This window comes from Lutzomyia longipalpis, chromosome 2 (assembly GCF_024334085.1).
Source record: "Lutzomyia longipalpis isolate SR_M1_2022 chromosome 2, ASM2433408v1".
In the NCBI taxonomy this organism is placed as follows: Eukaryota; Metazoa; Arthropoda; class Insecta; order Diptera; family Psychodidae; genus Lutzomyia; species Lutzomyia longipalpis.
The window spans coordinates 19,864,013-19,887,435 of NC_074708.1; the positions used below are offsets into that span (position 1 = coordinate 19,864,013).

General features: G+C 33.7%; 2 protein-coding genes across 2 annotated transcripts in view; one reads left to right on the forward strand and one right to left on the reverse strand.

The window, feature by feature from the left end:
* Positions 1 to 8,970: 8,970 nt before the first annotated feature.
* Positions 8,971 to 16,937, forward strand: LOC129789332 (enolase-phosphatase E1). The gene is made up of 4 exons (XM_055826109.1): positions 8,971 to 9,196; positions 12,583 to 12,881; positions 13,064 to 13,502; positions 14,195 to 16,937. Exons 1-4 carry the CDS (start codon positions 9,113 to 9,115, stop codon positions 15,452 to 15,454), a joined length of 2,082 nt encoding a protein of 693 aa, XP_055682084.1. The 5' UTR covers positions 8,971 to 9,112; the 3' UTR covers positions 15,455 to 16,937.
* A 731-nt stretch (positions 16,938 to 17,668) lies between these two features.
* Positions 17,669 to 23,423, reverse strand: part of LOC129789351 (uncharacterized) — a 33,859-nt gene continuing 28,104 nt past the window's right edge. The window contains exon 2 of the mRNA XM_055826129.1: positions 17,669 to 22,582. Coding sequence (XP_055682104.1) covers positions 20,870 to 22,582 — 1,713 coding nt within the window. The 3' untranslated portion in view covers positions 17,669 to 20,869. The remainder of the gene's footprint in view (positions 22,583 to 23,423) is intronic.

Here is a 23,423-nt window from a genome sequence, read left to right on the forward strand (position 1 = left end):
TGAGACTGAGGGAACATCAAACATTGGACACACGAGTGATGAAGACATTCAAGCAATCAAGCCAGCAGCCAGCACACAGAGGATGATATATTCACATAACCATATATTCTTGCGGGTACCACACATCTTATATATAAAATCCAATATAATATTATTTTCAACTTCATGACATATATATATATATATATATATATATATATAAATGTAGGTACTAGCTTCACAATGGGCTGGAGGCAGCTTGATCTAGGAGCCATGAACAACTAGAAGTATCATTAGTTAAGACTATCATGAAAAGATTCTGAATATGAGAAAAAGACCTTATCGCACACAATACTTCCTCTCTGACCCATTCCACCTCCACTGACTCTGTTTTTAAGATTAGGTACAAAGACTTGGAGATTCTCTTACACAGTATTGAGTGATAATTATATTTGACGAATTTTCATGTGGGAGTTCAATGGCAAACTAAACGTATTCAATTCTAGAATGCATCAAATGCACTACCATTATTACATTTTCTTCTCAGTATGATGTTAGCTGTGCAACCAGTACCTAATAAATTAATTGCAAATTGATAAGGGGTTTCAAGAACTTAAAAAAAAAATACAGCATCAATGTCGTATTTTCTGAAAATTCCTGTCTCTATGCTACGAACGCTACGAAGAAAATCGCTTCTCTTTAATTTGCCTTATCCCGCTTCGGGAAGTATGTACTATACAAAACAAAAGCATATACCTTTTCACAGTCACATTTATTAGGAAAAGTAAGTCATTTTGAGAAGAAAATTCGATATTTTTCCATGTTAAATACGCTAGGGGAAAATAAAGAATTATATAAGAATTCACGATTAATTAAGAGGATAGTCAAAATCGTTTTAAATAATATGTACACTTGTGTGTAAAATGTACAATATATGTATTTTGGAAGCCTTTCGATCTGACTGCATCACGTGGAATTTGTAGAGATGAAGAACTTAATGCTGAATACATGTAAAATCTTTTTTTCATGCACTATAAATAAACCTTTTTTTCCATCGCTCCACTGTAAAGTCAATCATAACGCGTCCAGTTATTAGAGTTGGTATACCACAACGCGGATGGGTCAGTTTATGCGTTGTAATTTAATTTGTGAGCAGAATTAGTAGGCAAAGTTGATTTTTTTTATGATATTCATCAATATGAAAGATAAAAATGCTCATATCTGAAGTTCTATAAGACCTACAGAAATTTCTTGACTAGTTTTGGAAAGGTCTTGAAACAAGCTATAAGTTGACATATATATCAGTAATTTTCAAGGTCACATCTAGAACAAAAATGGCGGATATTTGTTTGACCAAAACATTTTTTTGCACTTTTTGTCCTCATGGAATGGTTCTACAGGTTTCTGATGTTCTAGAAAGTTGTAGAGATTTGCAAAACCTTTAATTTGATACCAAGTTGAGCCAAATCGGACAAGCCGTTCAAGAGATATGGCTCTTAGAACTTTTCAAATTCAAGAATTTTTCAAATGGCTATATCTTCTAAACGGCGACATAGATTTTCTTCATTTTCGGACTGATAAAAGATATTAAGTCAGGCTACAACATATCAAAATTTAAAAGAAATCTATGATCGGGGTTCGAAGATATTGCCCCTTAAAGTTAGGCAATTTTTGTTTTTGTTTTTAGCGCCTCTTGTGGATGTTTTTGAAACTTTAAATGTTCTAAGCAGTTGTAGGGCTTCTCAATACCTTTCATTTGATACCAAGATGGTCAAAATCGGTCAAGCCGTTCTCAAGTTATATTGAAAAAACACTTTTTGCTTTAGACCGCCATATTTGCTAAACGGCTTGACCGATTTTCAAGTATGAATTGTTGGTGAAAACGTCTCACTAAGCCCTACATCATACTAAAATTTCAGATCTCTAGCTACAAGGGAACTGGTTGACGAAGTTTCAAAATGGCGGATGGCGGCCATCTTGGATTTCGAAAATGCGAAAAAAAGAAAATTTACACCCACATTTCTATAGAAAACTTCAAACCGGAAGTCTCTATCTGTTACCGTTCTCAAGCTATAAGGCAAAGTTTAGAGTCCCGGACGGCAGGCCGGACGGCAGGCCGGCAGGCCGGCCGGATCAAAAATTTTCCACCACCATTTTCGTAATGTGGGATGTCCAAAACGTGCTTATACCAAGTTTGAGCCCGATCCGAGGTGGTCGGTTTTTCCGACGATTACAATACTTGGTATGCCACGATTGTGGTATACCAACTAATTGCAAGTTATAAGATCTGTATCCCCATGTATTTGTAAGTTCTTGATAGAGAATCTCATAGAAATAGAAGGCAATCATTGATGCACTTTTTAATGCATTGTGTGGAAATCCCATGTAAAATGGAAAGGTGAAAAGTGTGAGTGAGAAGGAGAAAGATAGTAAAAAAGAAGTCAACGAGACCTTCAAACACTACACATAAAAAGAAAATTAACGCGCGATTTTCCACACAAATTTGTGGCAATTAAAAGCGATTCGCGCATTTGTTACATAAAAACAACGTTCAGCGGCATGCTCCATTGAAAATTGCTATTCACTTCCATACACCCCCCCGCGCCCACGTAAAGATGAGTTTGCGCGCAAGCCTTAACACTTTTGTATTTACCTACATATACAACATATATGAATTAGTCTATGGTCTAAAGCTCCTCAAAATTCAGATGGTAAAAAATTGGTATTATTCGGGAGAGATTCATTACGATTTCAAGAATACCCAAAACTAATTTAAAAAAATATATTTTTCTGACTGTCCTAAGTGAACAATTTTTTTTGTTTAATTTAGTTCATAGATTTTTTATGGGCTAAGATAATTTCTGAGATTTTGAATCGTTTTTGAAAAATTATATAAAATTTCCATTTATTTATTATTTAAATTAGATAAAACGATAAAACTGATGATTTCTTTAAATTATTTTACATACTGGTGTGGAGACTATTTTCCAGCAAAGGCTAAATTAATTTGAAAACAAAACAATAAGATTAAAAGGAATCGCAGTTACATATTAGTACTTGAGTAGGGAAATCCACATATCAGTAGAATCAACTAATTTTTTAGTAAACAATTTTCTGCAATGAACAGCATAACAAAGAAATTCTGGAAAATTATGTTAGGGCAGAAGAACATCCGTTTAGAAATTGGAAGTCTCTGCTGGGAGGTAGGTATTGAAGGCCACTCAATCATGTAGAGAAAAATTTATTCAGCAATCTCACATGTACATATATATTTGAATGAGCACGAGCTGAGAAAACGTGATAAATACCATCATCGCCAATTCCCCGTATCTTTTCCCATGGTGCACTGGCTATTGTTGGCAATTTCCGTGGAAATTTTGCCGAGGAAATTCTATCATCTGCGCAGCGCTATATATAGGTATTTACAAAAACAAAATTACTGCAAGCGGTGTAGCGAATGTGGGTGAAGAATAAAACAAGGTGATTTTCTTCTCAGAACAGAATACATCAAGTGCGAAATTATTTGCAAATATTCTCATAGAAACCTTTCTATCGTATTTATCAAGATATATTAAATAGTTTATCTAAACTCACGAATAAGTGAAAGGATCTTTGTGTTACACTGATTAAGGATTGTGGATTTTTTTTTAAGGAAGCTCAATTGTTAAAAAAAAAATGTCTAAATAAATAACACTTTGCCTAAACAAATAGGAAATGTACGGGTAAGCTGACCAAGCTTACGAGAGCTGTGTTTCTTTCAGTGTACCAATTTTGTGAGAGCAAACTAGAACGCGAATTAATTTAAATACGCGCAAAGTCGGGAAAAGTAGAAAAGTCATCCCCCAAAAAATCTTTAAAACGCCATATCTTGGGAACGGCTCCATAGATTTTCGAGTTTGAGCTATCGTTGGAAAGGTCTTAACCTCAACTATAATATATTAAAATATGAAGTAAATCGATAATGGCACTTTCGAAATATTCGAGTTCGAAATTTTCGAAAATTTTGATTTTGACTTTAGCGCCTCTCGCGGTCATTTCTCGAACTTGCAATGTTCTAGATATTTGTAGGGCTTCACGAAACTTTTCATTTGCACTTGAGTTGATCAAAATCGGACTTGTAGAACCCGAGATATGACATGCCAACTTTGGAAGGTTATATCTCGACAACGGAGACATAGATTTTCTTCATTTTTGGCATGGAGCTAGATAATATGGTCAGCTATAACATATCAAAAAATAAAGCAAATCGATAATGGCGTTTTCGAGATATTCATCGAAAACTCATCGAAAAATTTGTTTTTGATTTTTGGCCCCCTAGCGGTCACTTTTGAAACTTCGGATGTTCTAGAGAGTTGTAGGGCATGTTGAGAGCTTTCATTTGAGCCTGGGTTGATCGAAATCGGTCAAGCCGTTTTCGAGTTATGATCGATTTTCGATAAAAAATTGTGGCGGCCATGTTGACTAAACCGCTTGACCGATTTTCGAAAATGAGGTATCGTTGGAAAGGTCTTGATGGCCCCTACAACATATCAAAATTTCAGATTTTTAGCTATTACAGGGGCTGAGATATAGCGAAAACAAAATTTTGAGGTTATTCAAAATGGCGGACGGAGGAGTGGGGGGGTGGATTTGACCTCATAATCGGATTTCTTCAGGTCGATATTTAAACTTTGCCGTTTACCGCAAGTCTCTATCTATTACGGTTCTCTTGCAATTTAAGTTTATGATCCGGCCGGAAAAATTTTTTTTTGGCGCATACGTTTTTTGGAATGTGGGGACCCTAATTCGTGCTCATCCCAAGTTTGAGCCCGATCTGACGACTTTCGATTTTGCTTGGTACACAAAAGCTGTGTCTGAAAGAAACACAGCTAAAATTCACTTAAACTTCCTATACTATTTTAGCTGTGATTCTTTCTTCAAAGAAGCACAGCTTCTGTGTACACTCAAAAATGCAAAGTCGTCAGATCGGGCCCAAACTTATGATGAGCACGAATTAGGGTCCCCACATTCCAAAAAGCGGTGGCGCCAAAAATCTTTCCGTTCGTCCGTCCGTCCGTCCGGCCGTCCGGCCGTAATTTCACGCAATATTGCAAGAGAACGGTAATAGATAGAGACTTGCGGTCAACGACAAAGTTCATATATCGGGTGGAAGACATCCGATTATAAAGTCAAATCCCACCCCCCCCCCCCCTGAAGCACCACTAAATTTTATTTTGGTTATATCTCAGCCCCTATTATAGCTAGAGGTCTGAAATTTTGATATGTTGTAGGAGCCATCAAGACCTTTCCAACAATACCTAATTTTTGAAAATCGGCTAAGCCGTTTAGCCAATATGGTCGCCACAATTTTTCATTGAAAAACGGTCATAACTCGAGAACGGCTTGATCGATTTTGATCAACTTGGGCTCAAATGAAAGATATTAATGAGCCCTACAACTGCTCGGAACATCGCAAGTTCAAAAAATGACCACAAATGGCGCTAAAATCGAAAACAAAATTTTCGATGAGTTTTCGATGAATATCTTGAGCACCGCTTTATAGAATATGTTATAGTTGGCTATAATATCTAACACCATGCCAAAAATGAAGAAAATCTATGTAGCCGTTCCGGAGATATCGCGTTTTAAAGTTAACATGTCATATCTTGAGTTGCATAAGTCCAACGCCCCGCGAAGCGGGGCGTTTTATATATACATACATATATAAAAGTAAAGTTAAATATATATAAATGCATATATATACATTATATAGTATACATATAAAAATGCAAAGATAAATATATATAAACTGCAAAGATAAAAATTAAATATAGCATGGATGGAACAGTATAAAGCGAAAGAACGGTAAGTAAAACTTACGGGCTGTGATTCTTTCTTTGTCAGTGAAATGTGAAATTGACTGAAAATTGAGGATGGTCAAATTTTGAGGAAGGCTTTCGCGCGTACCGAATCACAGCCAACGCCCACGATTAAGGCTTTTCACATAATTTCTTCGCGTTGGCTGTGATTCGGTACGCGAGAAAGCCTTCCTCAAAATTTGACCATCCTCAATTTTCAGTCAATTTCACATTTCACTGACAAAGAAAGAATCACAGCCCGTAAGTTTTACTTACCGTTCTTTCGCTTTATACTGTTCCATCCATGCTATATTTAATTTTTATCTTTGCAGTTTTTATATATGAGCTCTCATATAGCATAAGCATTATGCCTATACATTTTCGACGGAGACCAATATTAAATTTAAAAAAGCTATGGGCCAAATTTTTTTTGTGAAAATGTTTTATAAAATTTCCGATTCCATTCATTTATTGTAACACTTCAAATGTAAAGGGTTAAGGGAATAAAAATGATAATTAATGAACTTTCAAATGGGTATCAAATTTAAAAATATTGATTTTTGTTTAACATTATTTTTCTTCCACTTAACTGAAGGTTTAAGTGCCGGAACTGGACCACGTTCCCCTATATGAGAAATTGGAAGATTTCCTAGAGTTTTCCTGTCTATGTTGGCAATAAGATGATGTGCATTGGAGAATGAAGGATAAAGAAGAAGAAAAATGTTTTCTTTTAGTTCGACGATAATCTCGCTTAGTTTAATATGTTGTGTGATGGTTGTCTTCTAGGCTTGGACACCCAGAATTGAGGAAAATTGCATATACATACAATCTCAGAAAAGCTGCTTGTACATAATGATGAGTTAAACTCTGTGCGACGTTTTTGTACTTAGTCATTACTTTTGATTGCCACGGAATCTGCCACGAAAGGCACACAAACACCACAATTAGCCATATGTACATATGGCAGCCAACAATTTTCAGGGACATGACGGCTCTGTGAGGATGATGGTGGGGCTGCGATGTGGACTGTGAGCTCCACAGAGCGACAGAAAAGCAGAGAAACATCATGTATATATCATATACTTCGTACATTCTGTACTCCCAACGACACTCTGTGGTTGCCCCGCAGAAAAAGAATTGAGCACGCTTATCGCTTATCACGTGGCTCCTCTGTGGCCTTAACGATGACGACTCTCTTGCAAAAGGCAAATAGAAATCGCATCAACAGCGTTTTTTCGTTGATGGCTTCAAGGGGCATTTTATAACTCTCTTTTTCTCTCTCTTTCTCTCTCCCCCTAGATTTCTGACCACAACGACCCCACAAAAATACCCTGAATCAGTAAGAGCTCAAAAAAATGTGGAACAATATTGAGACGCCCATGAGGAAAAAAGTACTCTCAATCTTCACTCTCCAGCACTTCTTGTTGCTAGTACTAAATAGAACTTCCAGTGTGTTTATATACCAAATTTAAAATTGGTTCATCACTTGGTCTTATAAATGAGATAAATATTATTTTGATGTATAAGTTCTTAAATAGAGTAGATTACCTCGAGTATTTCGAATTACATGTGTGTACAAATGCATGAGAGATCAGCAAAGATTACCATTTACGATTAATCTCGTATGGGATCACTCAATTAGATGATGTACTTTGCCAAGATGAACAAGATCTTCTTTCCTCATGGTCACTCCTTATTAGTTGGTATTCCCCGTAAATAGTATATTATATACATTAGGTATATAGTATAATCGTCGAAAAATGTAATTCACAAGAATCGACTCAAACTTCTTGCAAGCACTTTTAGGTTACTCAATTGAAATTACAAAACATCTTATATGAAACTTAAGTTTATAAAATCTTTAATATAACTACTAATACAATACTTTGTGATATCCTTATCGACCAGAAATTTTCTTAAGGCTACGACAGATCAAAGGGAAATTCCTCGTTTAACCCTTCGCGTAAACATTCTTGCAATTATTGTAATTGATAAAATTCATAAATTTCCATGGTCTATGTTTTAACCATATTTTCTCAGACTCACCCCATGATTGGCACCATCGGTTTAGGTGCTGTGTCTCCTAGTTGTCACTAGTTCTTATCTATGGGGGATTTTCCCAGTCGCTCCCTATTGCGCATTACTTTACATACTTATTTTCCCCCAAGAGATTTGTTATCCCACTCCCACCATCTTCATCAGACGGTGGAGAGTCACCCGTTGTCTTTTTTCCGACATGTCTCAGTTCTTCAATGTGTGAAACAAACACTGAGCTGAGTGAGTAACTTCACTCCACACGCTTTGCTTGCACGCCTTTATATTACATATATTATGTAGTATTTGCTATGTAACGCATAGCACATGGATTACTATGGTGACTATACTATGCAATTCCTATACAATCCCCTAAACACAAAAAAGGGTTGTTATAGCAACATAAAAATTTCGTTTTCACCAATTTTTTATAACACCTTATAAACATTACTTTCTTTTTTCATTAAACTTAAGTGTTTAAAAAAAATCCTTTGATTATCGATGGTTGTAACGAGCAACAGTTAATTCTTGTCATGATGTAGAGTTCAAAAAGAAAATAAATTAGGGATTTCTTTTGTTTCAGAATCATTAATTTTTTTAGGGAAGAACGGTGTGCCAATAAAAATAGATAAGGACTTATGAAAAACTCAAACAATATAAGACCAAAGTGGTATACAGGTGAAACCCTATATGGGAAACCCGTTCTATTTCCACCTATCAAGTTCCTTATTTTTTGTACATTTTTTTAAAGTACTTTTTTTTTGCACTACTATGTATAAAATAGCAAAGCTTTCAAATCGAGAAGAGGCTTTTAACATACGATTTCGAAAGCTAAGTTTAGACCAGATTTTAGACTAGTGTATCGAAAAATGAAATATGTTGTATGTAGTTGGCTTTCAAATTTAACACAGATTAAACTTTTAAATTTTATTTTCTGGGTGGAATAATATCAATTATCTTTGAAAATAATACCTACATCAGAATATAATATTTATTAATAATAATTTTAGGAACTATGCAAATGAATACAAGTTGCATGAAACATTAAAACCGTCAAATTAAATTTAAAATAAATTTTTTTTCCGTTTTCATGCACTTTCTGGGTTATTCTTATAGGAATTCGAGCTTTGTGGGACCGTGTGTATGGCAGACGGTGAAAACGTCAAATTCTTCTAAAGACGCAGGAGAAAGACCTTTTCTCGGAGAAAAAACTAAAAAACTGCGGTTCAATCGTCCAAGTTTGTCTAAATTTCCATCTCAATATGGAACTGAATAGAAATACTGTGACTTCCAAATCAATCCTCTGCGATATCGAAGGAACTACGTCGTCAATTGACTTTGTGAAAGTAAGTTCAATCATTTTACATTCTCTGGGTATTGCAAAAGGTGATGAAAAAACTTGGGTCTAGCAACCATGCGACCGGCATTCCTTACATTTATAGCATTTTATATCATTTATCAGGGTGAATGTACGCTAAAATGATATTAAAAATGATAGAAATCAAAGTAGGAAGCTTTTTGGGCGATTCCTTAATGTACTATCAGTAGAAAAGGCTGGAAAATTCAATGGAAAAGTTACCCAATGTAAACCTCTGTGGCGTTTAGTGGTAGTTCACAATCCAAAATGGTCGAACTTTTTGTCTATTTCGTGTCTGTAAATTCATGAATTATTTTTCGCATTTATTTCAATATAGAGTGGTATTTCTGCTGCTCCTAATACGCGTATTTCATGCAGATATTTCCAGTAATCATCCCTCGGCCAACCAATGTCGTGTAATCGTGCGTTGGGTCAGTTGTTGAAATTTCGTCGTCGGGATGCTGGAAAATTGATTTGTACATAGGGGGACGTTGCTAAAATGGGGGTATCGCAAAGGTGGGAAGGGCAACCGAAGCGTCGTGCATAGCGTGTCTGCAATCACGACCTATCCCGTTCGTGGGACAGGTCATGGACACCCGACCACTTCTACTCGGGGTGTCGTAGAGAAAAAAGAAAGTCTCTTCATTCTCACGGATTTTTCAATTTGGAGACACGCAATTATAATATTTTGCTTGCTAAGAAAAAAAAATATGAGGAAGTGCGCAAAAGAGGTGGCGGATTCTGTGGTTTTTATTCACATTTTTCCGCCCAGCAACAAAGCATAGAGCTCTGCTGAAGTGGAATTCAATTTGATAAAGTCGCCCTCGTAATGTATTCCTGGGTCAAGACGTCGAGAATAATATTCTCAATGTATTTTTTCTGCCTTCCATTCTGCGTTATTCACCATTCTCTTTTGGGTGCATCTTTGTTGGTGAATTGCGAAAAAACCTGTTTTTGTGGAGCATAAATCCCATATTCTCGGAGCATTTGCTCGTTCTTCGTATATGGCCAGAAAGACGAGCAACACAAAACTTAAAAAAAATGGCAACAAAAATAGTGTTTAAAGAAAAAGAAACATAGAGAAGAGAAGCAAAACGTCCTCGCGTTTTTTTTTATTTTCTTTACTTTTTTTTCTTAAATGCATTCTGATATGAAAAACTGAAATCCAAAAAAAGGATAGTGCTCATTTTTCCACTCTAAAAATTAAAAATGTACCTACATCTTCACAAAGCATCCACATGAAACCATTTGATGGTTCTTTAATCACATACATCGACCGATAAAGTAATCTTTTTCTACCTATTTCAGTTGTTTTAACACACTGACGACGGGTAAAATACTTCCCAAAAGTTTTTTACGCGACATGTAACAATTAGTCACTGGCGTCCAGAAATGTTACCCGGTGGGACCATAGTGTGCTTATGTTCTTCGCACGTTATCAGAAAATATTTATTTGAGAGAATACTCACTTAAGTGAAACACAAATATTCTTTTAATATAAAATAATCGAAAACAAAACAATAAAAAAAGAATAATATTCAAATTAAAATACAATTTAAATTTCAAAAATCTTTCTTTAAGATTTCACTAACTGTTGTATGTTGAACATCAAATTCTAGCTCACAGAACAGTCAGAGGAATAGTTTAAATGGTATGATATTGGTGAAGAGAATTTTTTGGACATATTTGGCATTTTTTTCTCATTCCAACATAACCGCACTTTTATATTTACGTGGGAAAAAGTCAGATTTATGGGATAATTTCAGTGAAAATCTCTCAGACGAGTTTCCTTTTTGCTATTAAACATTATGTAGCATTTTTTTATCACAAAAATTAAATTGAGGTTATGTAAGAGGAAAATTTTCTTTTCGCAAAATATATAACCTAACTCACCTTAAGTTTTAAGCGATGAAGATTTTCCGCTACAAAACACTTAAAAATAAATTTCCATGTGAATTTTCAGCTAGAACACTATTTTATAGCCTAAAGGGAAACTTCTGGAAACTTTTCTTTGCTAATTTATTCCATAATTCTCACTTTTTTCGGGCACCAGAATAAAAATTAGGTTATGTTGAAACGAGAAAATATACCAGATATGTTAAAAAAAAATTGCTTCGCCATCCGTTCTGAACCATTTTGAGAATTTTCTAGCATTTACATTATTTTATATTAAAAATAAATGGTAATGATAACGTGAACGAGCAGGTTGATTTTTTTGTTCTAAAAATTCTGAAAACTTCATAATACATGTACTAAGCTAAAATCTTCTCTGTGACAGAGCAATTAAAAAAACTAGAATATTCTAAATATCCTTCTACTTATTTCTTGTTTTTTTTTAATTTTTGAAAATTTTATTTCTCCTGACATGATATTTTTCATAATCTTTATAGGATAATAATATCTAAGAATGTTCTATTCGTTCTATTGTCAATATCAAGATTAATAGAATAGAATATTCTAGATATTCCATTTTCTTGTCACATCAATCTCAAATCATTTCAAATTGATTCCAACACATTTCAGAAATTTAATAAATAAAAATTTATTAATCATATATGAACACCTCACGAGTCAGCAATCAAAATTGGCTGAAAAAATGTTGGAGAAGTTTTCCTACCGGGTAAATGTCAAACGCAAAAAGAGTGGCAAATTGTTACAGCGTATAGAATTGAGAACTGTCAGTGGACGCCGATGTGCGTCAAGCCGTCCTGGATGTGTTAAACTTACATTTACTCGTAACAAAAAAAAAAGATTTTTTTTAAAAGAAATCAGTTTGTATCCTTATTTTATCTTTATTAACGGGCCTTATCAGAATCAAATTTGATTCTTTATAGGGATTTGAAAAATTAAGAAAAATAATCTTTGCTAATCTTAAAATACTTAAGGTATTTGTTGATCTGTAATCCGTAAAAGAAAACAAAGAGCTCAGCAAATTGTTTGCTTCATGTGTAGGTTTTTTTTTCTTATTTGGTAACTAGAAAACTATGCTGATTCAAATAACGTAACCAACAAAATCTTTTTTTTTTCATATACATATATATAACACAGGTTTTATATGATACAGGTGTTTTAGAAAATCTTTTCTTAAAAGATTATATTGATGCCACATTCTTATAAAAAAAACAATACTTCATTGGCATTCATTAGGACTAAAAAAGTTTTTAACAATAGACACATGCAAGCTAAAGAAACAGTTCCTGCCAATTCAACGGGAACAATCGCAAAAATACGCTACAAAAACTGCGCTATATGCAAATGAATTTTATACTATACCTTAACGCTAATAGGCACATTAAAGAAAAAAAAATGTTTTCATCATATTCAGAAAGAAGTTTAATTATATTTACCTACTTCTATCCGTTTTTTTTCTTCTAGGAAACGCTCTTCCCGTATGCCCTGAAGAATGTGGAAAAGTTCTTGCAGGAAAACTGGGATAGGGATGATGTGAAGGAGAGCGTGATTGAACTGCGGAAGCTCGCTGAAAAGGATACCGAAGAAAAGGTCGATGGAGCTGTACCTGTCTTGGGAGAAGACGAAGAAAAGTCGAAGATCATTGAATCAGTGGTGAAAAATGTCGAATGGTTGATGGGAAATGACCGAAAGGTTACGCCACTGAAGACGTTGCAGGGATTGATTTGGGAGAGTGGTTATAAGGATGGATCAATCAAGGGCCAGTAAGTCGTTTTCATTTTATACATTTTTTGCATTCAAAATATTATTTTAGCGGAAAACCTTTCAATTGTTTGCTAGTTCATAAAATTGTTTCGTGTTTTACTATTATATGCCTCAATGAAACATCATGACATTTAATATGTTTCATTAAACACTTAATATGCTTTTCTTCCCGCTTTCACAGCATTTATGATGATGTCCCGAAATCATTTGAAAATTGGACCAAGACAGGTCATAAGATCTACATTTACTCCAGTGGTAGTGTCATGGCGCAGAAATTGCTCTTCGGTAACACATCCGCAGGTGATCTTCAAGTCCATCTTTCTGGGTATTTTGACACGAAGATCGGGCCTAAGCAGGAAAAGGAAAGTTACGAGGCTATTGCCAAGAATATCGAATGTGCTGCCAATGAGATTGTCTTCCTCACGGACATTGTGAAGGAAGCCAAGGCAGCCCAGGAGGCTGGAATGAATGTTGTGATTGTTGTTCGGCCAGGAAATGCACCGCTCACCGATGAGGACAAAAAGGAATTCCCTACAGTGGAAAGCTTTGAGGGAATCACCCTTGAGGAGGTTGTCACGGGGAAAAGAAAGATTCTGGATGAAGAGGTCGAGGATAAACAGGTACATCTAAAAAAGAAAAAAGAAGAACTCTGAATAAAATTATTGTCTTTTTTTTTAATTAAAAAAAATGGAAACCTGAAATTTTAACATTGAAACACCAAAAGTTATCCCAAAGACCTTAGGGTGAAGGAAAAGGATTATAAAAAAAACCAAAAGTTTTAAAAAGCATAATTTACATGTTTGCTTATTACATAATTTTATACAGACGAAAAATCCATAATTTCCCAGATTTCACCAATTGTGTTCAAAAAATGAATGATCCGGAATCTACGTAACATAATACAAAATTTCTTATATTTTATTGAAAAAAAAATTACTATCAAGTGTTTAAATAAAATTTCATATAATAAAATGTATTTCCAAAGTGAACGAATGGTTTTAAAATCATCCTAAATTTATATATTTATTGTATATAAATCATTTTATATAAAATATCATGATTTTAGTTTTAATTTTATAATCATTTAATCATGACAGGTATATTGAACATTTAATTTCATTTATAAAAAGACAAATACCTACCGTTTTATTAAATTCTTATTGACAATGTATAAATCCATTTAATTGTCTTCTATTGTGCCTATTTAATTTTAATAACTACAGCCGCATTAATATAATTCTTAGTATTCTAATTTGAAAAAAAAAATTAAATTTATACAAATATATGAATGTTAATGTGTTTTTTGTCTCAGGAATCTACAAAACCTGCAAAATTGGCTAAACTAGAGATGAATGATGCATCTGACAAGAACGAAGAAGTAACTGAAAAAATAGACAAGACTGACGATGAACCCAAATGTGACACTACCGCTGAGGAAAAGAATGAAACTGATAGGACTGATGCTGCTGCTGCAAAAACTGATAAAGAGACTGAGCCGAAAAATGATGAGGATGAAAAAATGGAGACGGAACAAGCTGAAGAAATCATTACTGAGGAGACTAAGAAAGAATCTGACGATGTGAAGGCTGTGGAAGAGGTACCCGTGGGAGAAGAGAAAGATTTGGCTGTGGAAGAAACTAAAAAGGCAGTATCTGTGGTCGCTGATGAGATAAAGGAAGATATCGTGGAAAAGATGGAGGTTGATGGTGAAGAAAAAGTTGCTGCTGCGAGTCCGTCTGGGGAGATCATTACTGAAGCTAAAGATGTGGAGGCAGAGGCTGATAAGAAAGTAACTGAAGCCGAGCCAAAGGTTATTGAAGAGAAAGTTGATGAGAAGGAAACAGGGACGGAATCTGTTGAAGTCAAGGCTGATTCTTGCTCAAAGGATGCGACAGATATGCCAACTGTGGATGAGATTGTTGCTGAAATTCCTGCAACAGATTCTACAAAAAAGGAGGACAATGTGAAAACTCCCGCTAATAGTAATGACGAAATATCTGACACAGTACAGGAGAACACCATCCCAAAGGAGGCAAAATTAGATGAAACATGCTCCAATGATGCCACAGATACGACAAATGTCAATGTAGAGAAAAAGAAGGAAGAAGAAGTAATCAATGGGAAAGTAGAAGAGAAACCCACTGAAGAAGTGACTGAGGAGCTTGCAGTAACTAAAGATGCGCCAGAAGAAGTCAAGGTAATAACAGAAGAAACTGCAGTTGACGATAAGAAAAACGTTAAAGAACTTGATGGTGAGAAAGCAACTGGAAGCATAAATGGTGATGCTCTCGATGCCGTGGGTACAACTTCCGACGGAGTAAACGGCGACAAAGGTGATAAAGGAATTAAAGAGGAAGAGAAGGCCGAAAATGGCAAGGATGGTGAGATTAAGAATGGACACAATGAGAATGCTGAAAAAGAAGCCACTGTGTCCGAACCAGCAGATGGGGAAAAAGATGCCGCACCGGATGCATCCACTGGCAGCGATCAGGTTAGTGAGGTCATTGTAAAGAAATGCGTGGAACCGATGGTCAAATCTCCCGTCCCGCAGCCTGTGGAGGCGGAATCGTAAAGTTTTGACGCAACAACAGCAAAAAATCAGCTGAACACGTAATCACACTCTTCACACGATATTTCAAAAAAAAAAATAGTAGTTTTTATTTAATGCCCGTAAATATTTGTTTCCGTGTTAAAATTTATTACTCTAATCCTTAAATGTTCTCTCATGTCGCATTCTTACAAGAATTTAATACAAAATGGTTCTTTTTCTAAGGAAAAATAATTAGTTAGAACGATATTGAATTTGAAATCAGTATTTAAGATGAACTTCGATAAGAGTGATAAATATGTAATATTTTAAGTAACAATTTTTATCATATTATTTTGTTTTAATCGATCACAAGATAATTTGGAAGAATACAACATTCATGTTTTTATTATTATTTGTCAAAAAAAAATGTGAACAGTTTTATCTTCAAGGCTCAAAAAAAATTTTTTTTTAAATTTATTCTCTAGAAAAAAAAAGTCATTTAAATTTTTATCTTTTTTATATGAAAACAATTATATAATTAAAAAAACGTAATATTAATGTGTTGAGAAGGAACAATATGAAAGAAAAAGGAACTACGAATTATTCTCGACTATTTCCATGACCATCATTAAAATCGAATACAATAGAAATCATATTTGAGATGAAAAATAAATGAAAAAAGTAGTATTTAAATAAAAAAAAATAGATATTAAACTTGAGCGTAAGAATGAAATTTTTGACTGATTTTTTGGCCTCGTTTTTATTAACTAAAAATAGTAAAAAAAAATTAAATAAATAAAAACTGCACTGACACGGAGGAAAACATTGCACAAAAAATATGCAGACAGACTGGTGTTTTATTTATTAAAAAAAAACTGATTGCCAAAAAAACGCATTTCTAATATTTAGGGTTTTATAACTGCCATGGAAAAAAATCTGGTCGCAATGAAATCCTCCTGTAGTCACAGAAACTGATCAGACTGAATGTGAATGAGCAAAAAAAAGGAAAATCCCTTGAAAATTATCCTAAATTTCAACACCAAAAATGAGAAAAAAAACATGCATAAGATAGAAAACAAGATTTTAAAAAAATGAAATTTCTGATATATTAGACTCAAGAGAAAAAAAAATGAATATTATATAACTGTAAGTAGATTGTAAGACATTTTTTTGTATAAGTACTTAATTTTTTATGTAGTCACTTCAAATCATTATCCCAATTTTTTTTTATATAATAATAATCTTTTGTTGAATGTTAAATACATTCTTTTTTTTACATCGGAATTAGATTTTGTAGCGCCCTCTTTTTAAGATGAAGAAAAAAATAGTTGGTAAGAAGTTGACATTCCGAAATTAGGAAAATGAAAAAAAAATTGACAGTCAAAAAAAACTTATTTGAAATTGAAAAATGGTTTCTTTTTTTACGATGAGATGTTGCTTTATGGTTTTTGCTATACCATTTTTATATTATGATTAAAAATATTTAAATATGAACGTATAAATAAACGATACGAATAAAGTAAAATGTTTGTTTTTCTCTTCTTTTTATTAAAAAAAAAATGGGAAAAATATGTATGTTTGCGGATTGTTGTTGAGAAATATTTGTCTAATGGATATTTTGATGTAGTGTTCTTCAGAATTTTTTCTACCTTTTCCGACACTAACTTCTAAAGGTAGGAATTTTTGGCAGCCCTCTTGTGTTTCACAAGACTTCTAGAGTTTTCTCATCCAAAATAGATTTTCTATGTGAATTTTTTTTTATTTTTGACTAGTAAACAAATAATGCTAAGTAGGCTCTGATTTTTTCTTTTGCAGTTAAGCTATGGCTGAAAATTGGCGATGGGCAAATTTTGATTGTGCGATTATGTTAACAATAGTTTGGATGTTGTGTGATGTGCTGAGCATGGAAGATTCTGAAAATCCGTAATCATCGTCATGATGACAATAATTTTTTTAATCAATTTTAATAGATAAGAAAATACCCATAATGTGCAAGGGGAAATCATCAGAAGCATTACTTTCAAGATCAAAGGCAAGGAATGTATCTTTTTTTTATATTCAATACATATTTCTATCGCTTGTTATTCTTTTCTATAGTTCATTCTAACCACCTGTAAAGGAAAATATATTTTAAAACTGGATTTTATTTTATTAGAGAGGGATATATTAAATTCATTCTCTTACCTATACCTGTTCGCCATTGTGACTCTATTACCAAGTTCTTTAGAAATTTACAAAAAAAATGTGAAGGAAAGATTTTTTTTCTCAATTTAACAATTATTTCTCTTTATTTTTTTTGCAAAAGTAACATAAAAGTCAAACATTGCTTTCTGTTTTCTCGAAATTTTCCCGCTTATTTTTTGCATCCAATTACTGCGCCACATTTTTTTTAGCCATTCTTTTCTTTTACTATTTCAACCTTTCTGAAACGATGGATTCTTTCTTTTTTTTTTAATTTACTTCAAAAGTTAATTCCTTATGTTTTTTTTACTCTGGATTGTACATATTTATTGAACATCAAATTTTATTAGCATTTTTATTCAATAATTTTTATACACTAAATTTTTGTGAAGATCTTTCTTCAATAAAAAGTTTGATAAAGAGATTTTAGTTTTTTTTTTGTAAAAGAACCTTATTTCTGTTTCATGTTTTTTTTTATTAATTTGGTGTGTCAAATTTTTCCTAATTATGTTGCTTGAGAGATTTGTGGGATATTCAATTAGTTACTTAATTCTTTTTTTTTTTCAGGGGAAATTTTCAAGATTTTTGCCCTTGTAATTGACGTAAAAATAATCTCTTGCAATCTTTCTGTAATTTTGCATGCCTTTTGCAATTTTTTTTCTTTTTTTTGTTAATTTTTTTCATAATCTTTTTTATTCAATGATAATAATAATAATTAATAATAATATAACTTATCAGCTATTGGATTTTTTTATATAATAGATTCTCTTATAATTTATCATAATTTTTAGTTATATATTTTTTATTTTATAATAATATATCGGTAAGTAGGACTAGATTGTTCATTTTTTTTTACTTTTTAATTTTAAAATTTTCTCTTGAGTGTATTTTTTAATGTTCTTTTTTTTCTTAAATATTTTCATCTCATATTAATAAAGGAAAATAGATTTTTCACAATTTCCTTCACTTGAATATTTACTTCTTTGCTTAATTTCACATAAATGAGAAAAGAAAATATTTTTCGTTTTTTGTAATACTTTTTTTCTATTTACTTTATCTATTTTTTTCATTTTCATTAAATATAAGTAAATTTCAGCAATTGTGGCGGAAATATTTTTTATTTACACATTAAAAAAAATTCAACTATTACATTTTTAGATTCTCTTTTTACAAATTCGTACTTTCTTCTTTCTTACATTTTGCAAATTATTTACAAATTGTTATCTTGGCGTGTTGGTTTCCATTTTTTCTTCTGGGTTTTCTTTTAAATTTCACATTTCCTCGTATATAATTTATATAGTTTTCACACGAAGAGATTTTTCGCTTAGGTTGCAAGTTTAAAAAAAATTTATGTTTTTGTCAAAAAAAAAATGAAATGAAAATACTCAATGAGAAAATTGTTAAAAATAGACGGAAAAATCAAGAAGAAGCTCTTTTAATTTTTTTTTTCAATGTGAAAAACATTAAATGTATTTTATTGCTTAAGAATTAAAATTTACCACAATTATTGCTTTTCAAAAAGAAGCTATTGCTTAAAATGTATACAAGTTAAAAAATGTTGTATTAAAAAAAAATGGCTGGATGGAAATAAAAATTAAGAAAAAATAATCCTGTATAACAGATATTTTTCTCTTTTTCTTAAACTTCATATTTACCAAAAAATTCGCTTTTGTCTCATGTAATTCAAGTATTTTGTTTTTGAACATGATTCTTTTTAATAATAAATTTTATTAAGGAAGTGTACGTACATCATTAGAATAAATAGGTATACTATTTTATGGGGTTTATTTTCTTCACTTCTTTGATTTTTCTTCACTATTTCATCGTGATAATTATCACTTTACATAATTTTTTTCTTACTTCTTCATATAGAAATGAAATTAAAAAAAAACATTCTGTTCTTTTTTTTGTCAACTTCGTGAATTTTTGATTTTCATTCCCATCTTCGCTTCGCTGTGTTACGTATTTTAATTTCTTTTTAATATATATTTATAAGAAGTAGGAAAAAACTATTGATACATTTACATATTATTAATTTGAAAAAAAAAAAGTTTTACATCCAGTAATTTTTTTGTTTATTAAATGGCGAGTCACAAAATTCTCTTTGCATTTTTCTTACAATTTTCGTTTCATATTTCTGTAGTTTTTTTTTGCTTGTAGACACAGCCTTCACAACCTGAGCAAAAAACTCTAAACATAAAAGTATGTTTAAGGAATCATGGTCGGATAAAGTAAAACTAAGCGTTTCTTTTTTCTAAAAAAATGCGTCAAAAGATTAACCCGTTTTAAGTAAGATGAATTACATTAAAAAAAAAAAATAATGATTTGAAAGAAATACATTTTAATAATTTTTTGCTATTTAAAAAGAATACTGAGTTTTTGTAAATTTTTAAACAAAAATGGAAGAATTATCATAGATGTTTGAGTCTTCATCTATATTATATGGATTATTTAATGTATTTCTGTATAATGGGACAATTTATAAAAGTAGTATTATGTCGCACATCTAATGCAAAAAAAAAAATCGTATTTTGTGTGTTTGATTTCAATTTTTTTTATGGACAATGCTTCGGTCTTTGTGATCTGGTTTTTTTAGAAATAAAAAAAATTCACGATGTGAGTTAAAAAGAAAAATCAGTTTGGGATGACAGATACACCTTCCAAAGCATTAGCTTGCTATGGCATGTAAAGGGCTAATATAATTTATTCTACTGTAACTGATATATCGTTTTAATATGTATTATGTAAGTAAAATAAAACTAAAGGGTCTAAAGTTCTGTATCAAGCAAAATAGGAAGCATCGGAACTATTTAAGTTGCTTTTTTTACGAATTTCTGAAGATTGAGTATTTTCAAATATGTTATTCATAAAGAAAATTACCTATAGGTACCCTATAACTTTTTCTCAAACCACTTCGTTACATCTAGTTGGGAAATATAATATTTTGAGTCTTTTTCTGGATCCTTTTATGATTTTATCATCTCCGGTATTTATTTCATTAATTGATAAAGCTAATTGTTCTTCCAATTTTTCAGTTAGGGTAGATAAAAATTCAATTTTGACGTACATATAACAAAATTCAGATCACAGAGCCTAAGCAAAAAATTTTAACATTTTTGTCCATAAAAATACCAATTTTAAAATCAAAATAATCGTAATATAGCTGAGTGATATTGATACGCTTTTTTGCGACATGAAGATAGGAGTCTTGGTTATAAAAAAAATGGAAACTCATCGAAAATGGAGGGATGGGTAAATTATTTGTCCCTCACACTACTAACTCCCGACCATGATGTGTGTGAAAGCTGAGTCCATTTCCTGCTGTTCCGGTACTGACTTGAGTATATCGTCTGCACTGAGTGGTGTCAGTTTCCAACTCGGCAGGAGTTCAGTGAGTTCAGGTCCTAAGCCGAGGTCCATGTCTAGCAACCCATAATCCCAGTTAGTTGTCGCTGTAACGGTGCACGAGGCAGCCGAGGCGAAGGAAAAAGTAGTAGCTGCAGCAAAGGAGCAACTGTTGCTGCTACTACTACTGGTGCTGCTGTTACTACTACTGAGAGCTAGTGTGCTGGTGGTTGATGATGTAGCGAAGAGATCATTATTATTGAGCGGATCCAGGGCAGACTGTGACGACAGACTTAGGACAGATCCCCAGTTTATAGGTCGCGTACAATCCTCATCCCCATACCCAGAGTCCGTGTCTGGGAGACCAGCTGTAGGGAAGGGTGTGGCACGGCCACTGCTATGGGCAGCATCGCGTAATGGGTGGTGATCATATGGCGGTAAGGAGTCATTGAATGGCAGACTGGGTGGTGCTGGTGTTGCAGCACGTCCGTTATAGGGAACTTGGAAGCTAGAGGGAGGTGCTTCAGGACCACCGTAGTGTATCTCAGGAGATGCATGATTCCCATGGTGTACGGTCGGTGTCCGATACTGTGGATGGTATTCAGCGGGATGCGGTGGTTGTGGTAGTGGTGGCTGGGGGTGATGCATGTGATGATGGTGGTTGTGATGTGGACTTGTCACGTGGTGCTGATGCATTCCCAACTCCTTACTTTCCATCTCCATCTCTCGCTCAATGCATTTAAGTGTGTTGCAAATGAGAACTGAGCGATAGAGACTCTGTTCGCTCACCTGACGGAAGCGTGATAACTTAAACATACTGAGATTCATCATCTTTAAACGTCTTTCCTTGTAACATTGTTTACTATTGCACCAATTATTTCTACCATCACAGCACCGTTTAATACCACAACGAGTATTTGACATCCCATTATTCGAACTATAGCTTGCACTTCCTAACTCCAGGTACGACTTCCCATTTTCCGCACAGCGGATTGTTTGCTGGGGGCTCGTCGCCTCTGGCGGGGTGTAGTATCCACCCATCCAACCACTAGCTGATGCATATCCTGGTCCCCGACCATACATCCCACGCGAACACGTTGTTAGCCCTGGATAGGATTCGGTGTAGTAACTATTTTTGGCAGGTGGTGAGTACGATCCCGGTGGTCCGTAGCCCCGTGGTGGGGCACATGGATATCTCAGCGGCAAGTAGCTAGGAATGGCTGTATCATCTTCATCAAAATCATCCTCGAAGTCGTCATCATCATCCTCGAGATCATCCGCTGCTAGGAGGGTTGTGGCCAATGCTGATCTTGCCCCATCGGCACCCCACGTACCCTCACCCGGTACTGCTACTGCCTGCAGTCGGGAAATACTATCCACAATTGGTTCACCCGCCCATGTCGTCTCACCGGGCACAGTGACCGCTTCAAGACGCGCAATGCTGTCCTCACCGAGCCCCGATGATGAGATCACAGATGTTGTCATCGTTGGAGGTGTAGTTGAAACACCACCCGTTTCTGACCAGCGGCTTGTTTTGGCCGGTGAGCAGCTTCCCTGCTGTTCACTGACCTCGCCGCCCTCACTACCATCGTACTTTCGTTTACTGGCCGCCGCTTGGAGACCCATCATTAAAGAAGAAGGATTCTGAAAAAGTAGAAAAAGTACAACTTTTAGTAACTCGTAAAGTCTTTAAACAACCATTAAATTAATTTATGGCCTGATTTTAAAATGATCAGTACGTATTGATGTAATTTTTTATAGGATCTATTGAGATATTCAATCAATATGAGAGATACCTATACATCATTTTAGGAAGAGATGATGTAGGTATAAAATATACCAATGTTCTGTAGTGCTTATCAAAACACCTCTACACATTGTGAGCGACTTAGACACTCTACTAATGAATGAAATCTAATAACAAAAGCGATCATTTCGAATCCATAAAACATACACGCCTCACGAAGCAGATTCATTGTATAAAATTATCAATGAACGCAAGAATGATGGTAGAAAAATTTGCGCTGGTCAGGAAAAAAGAATACACAACACGTGCTCTGGTTGATAGCATTAATACATTCCAAGACAATTTGTTTAGTTTGTCTATGATGTTATATCGTATTCAATTTTATACAAGCACCTGCGAAAAAGTAGAAGCTATAGGCTATATATTTGGGGGAACTTAATACTTAGGTTTTCATGTGTTAAAAGGAGTTATAAGAGTTAGATAAATTAATGTTCTTGTTAATTCAAAAACGTACACGCATAAAATATCATAATACATAAATGGATACAGTTTTTTTTACGATGTATTAGGAATATGAAATAAAAGGGAAAAAAAATATTTGACTAATAACAAATCGGCAAATGATGGTAAAGAACTTGTCTAAACATCAATTAAAGTCACTCCATTGATTCTCAATGGGTGTTTTGTGTGTTTGTAAGAGACATACCGACGTCGTGCCGGGGGAATGAATGATGAATA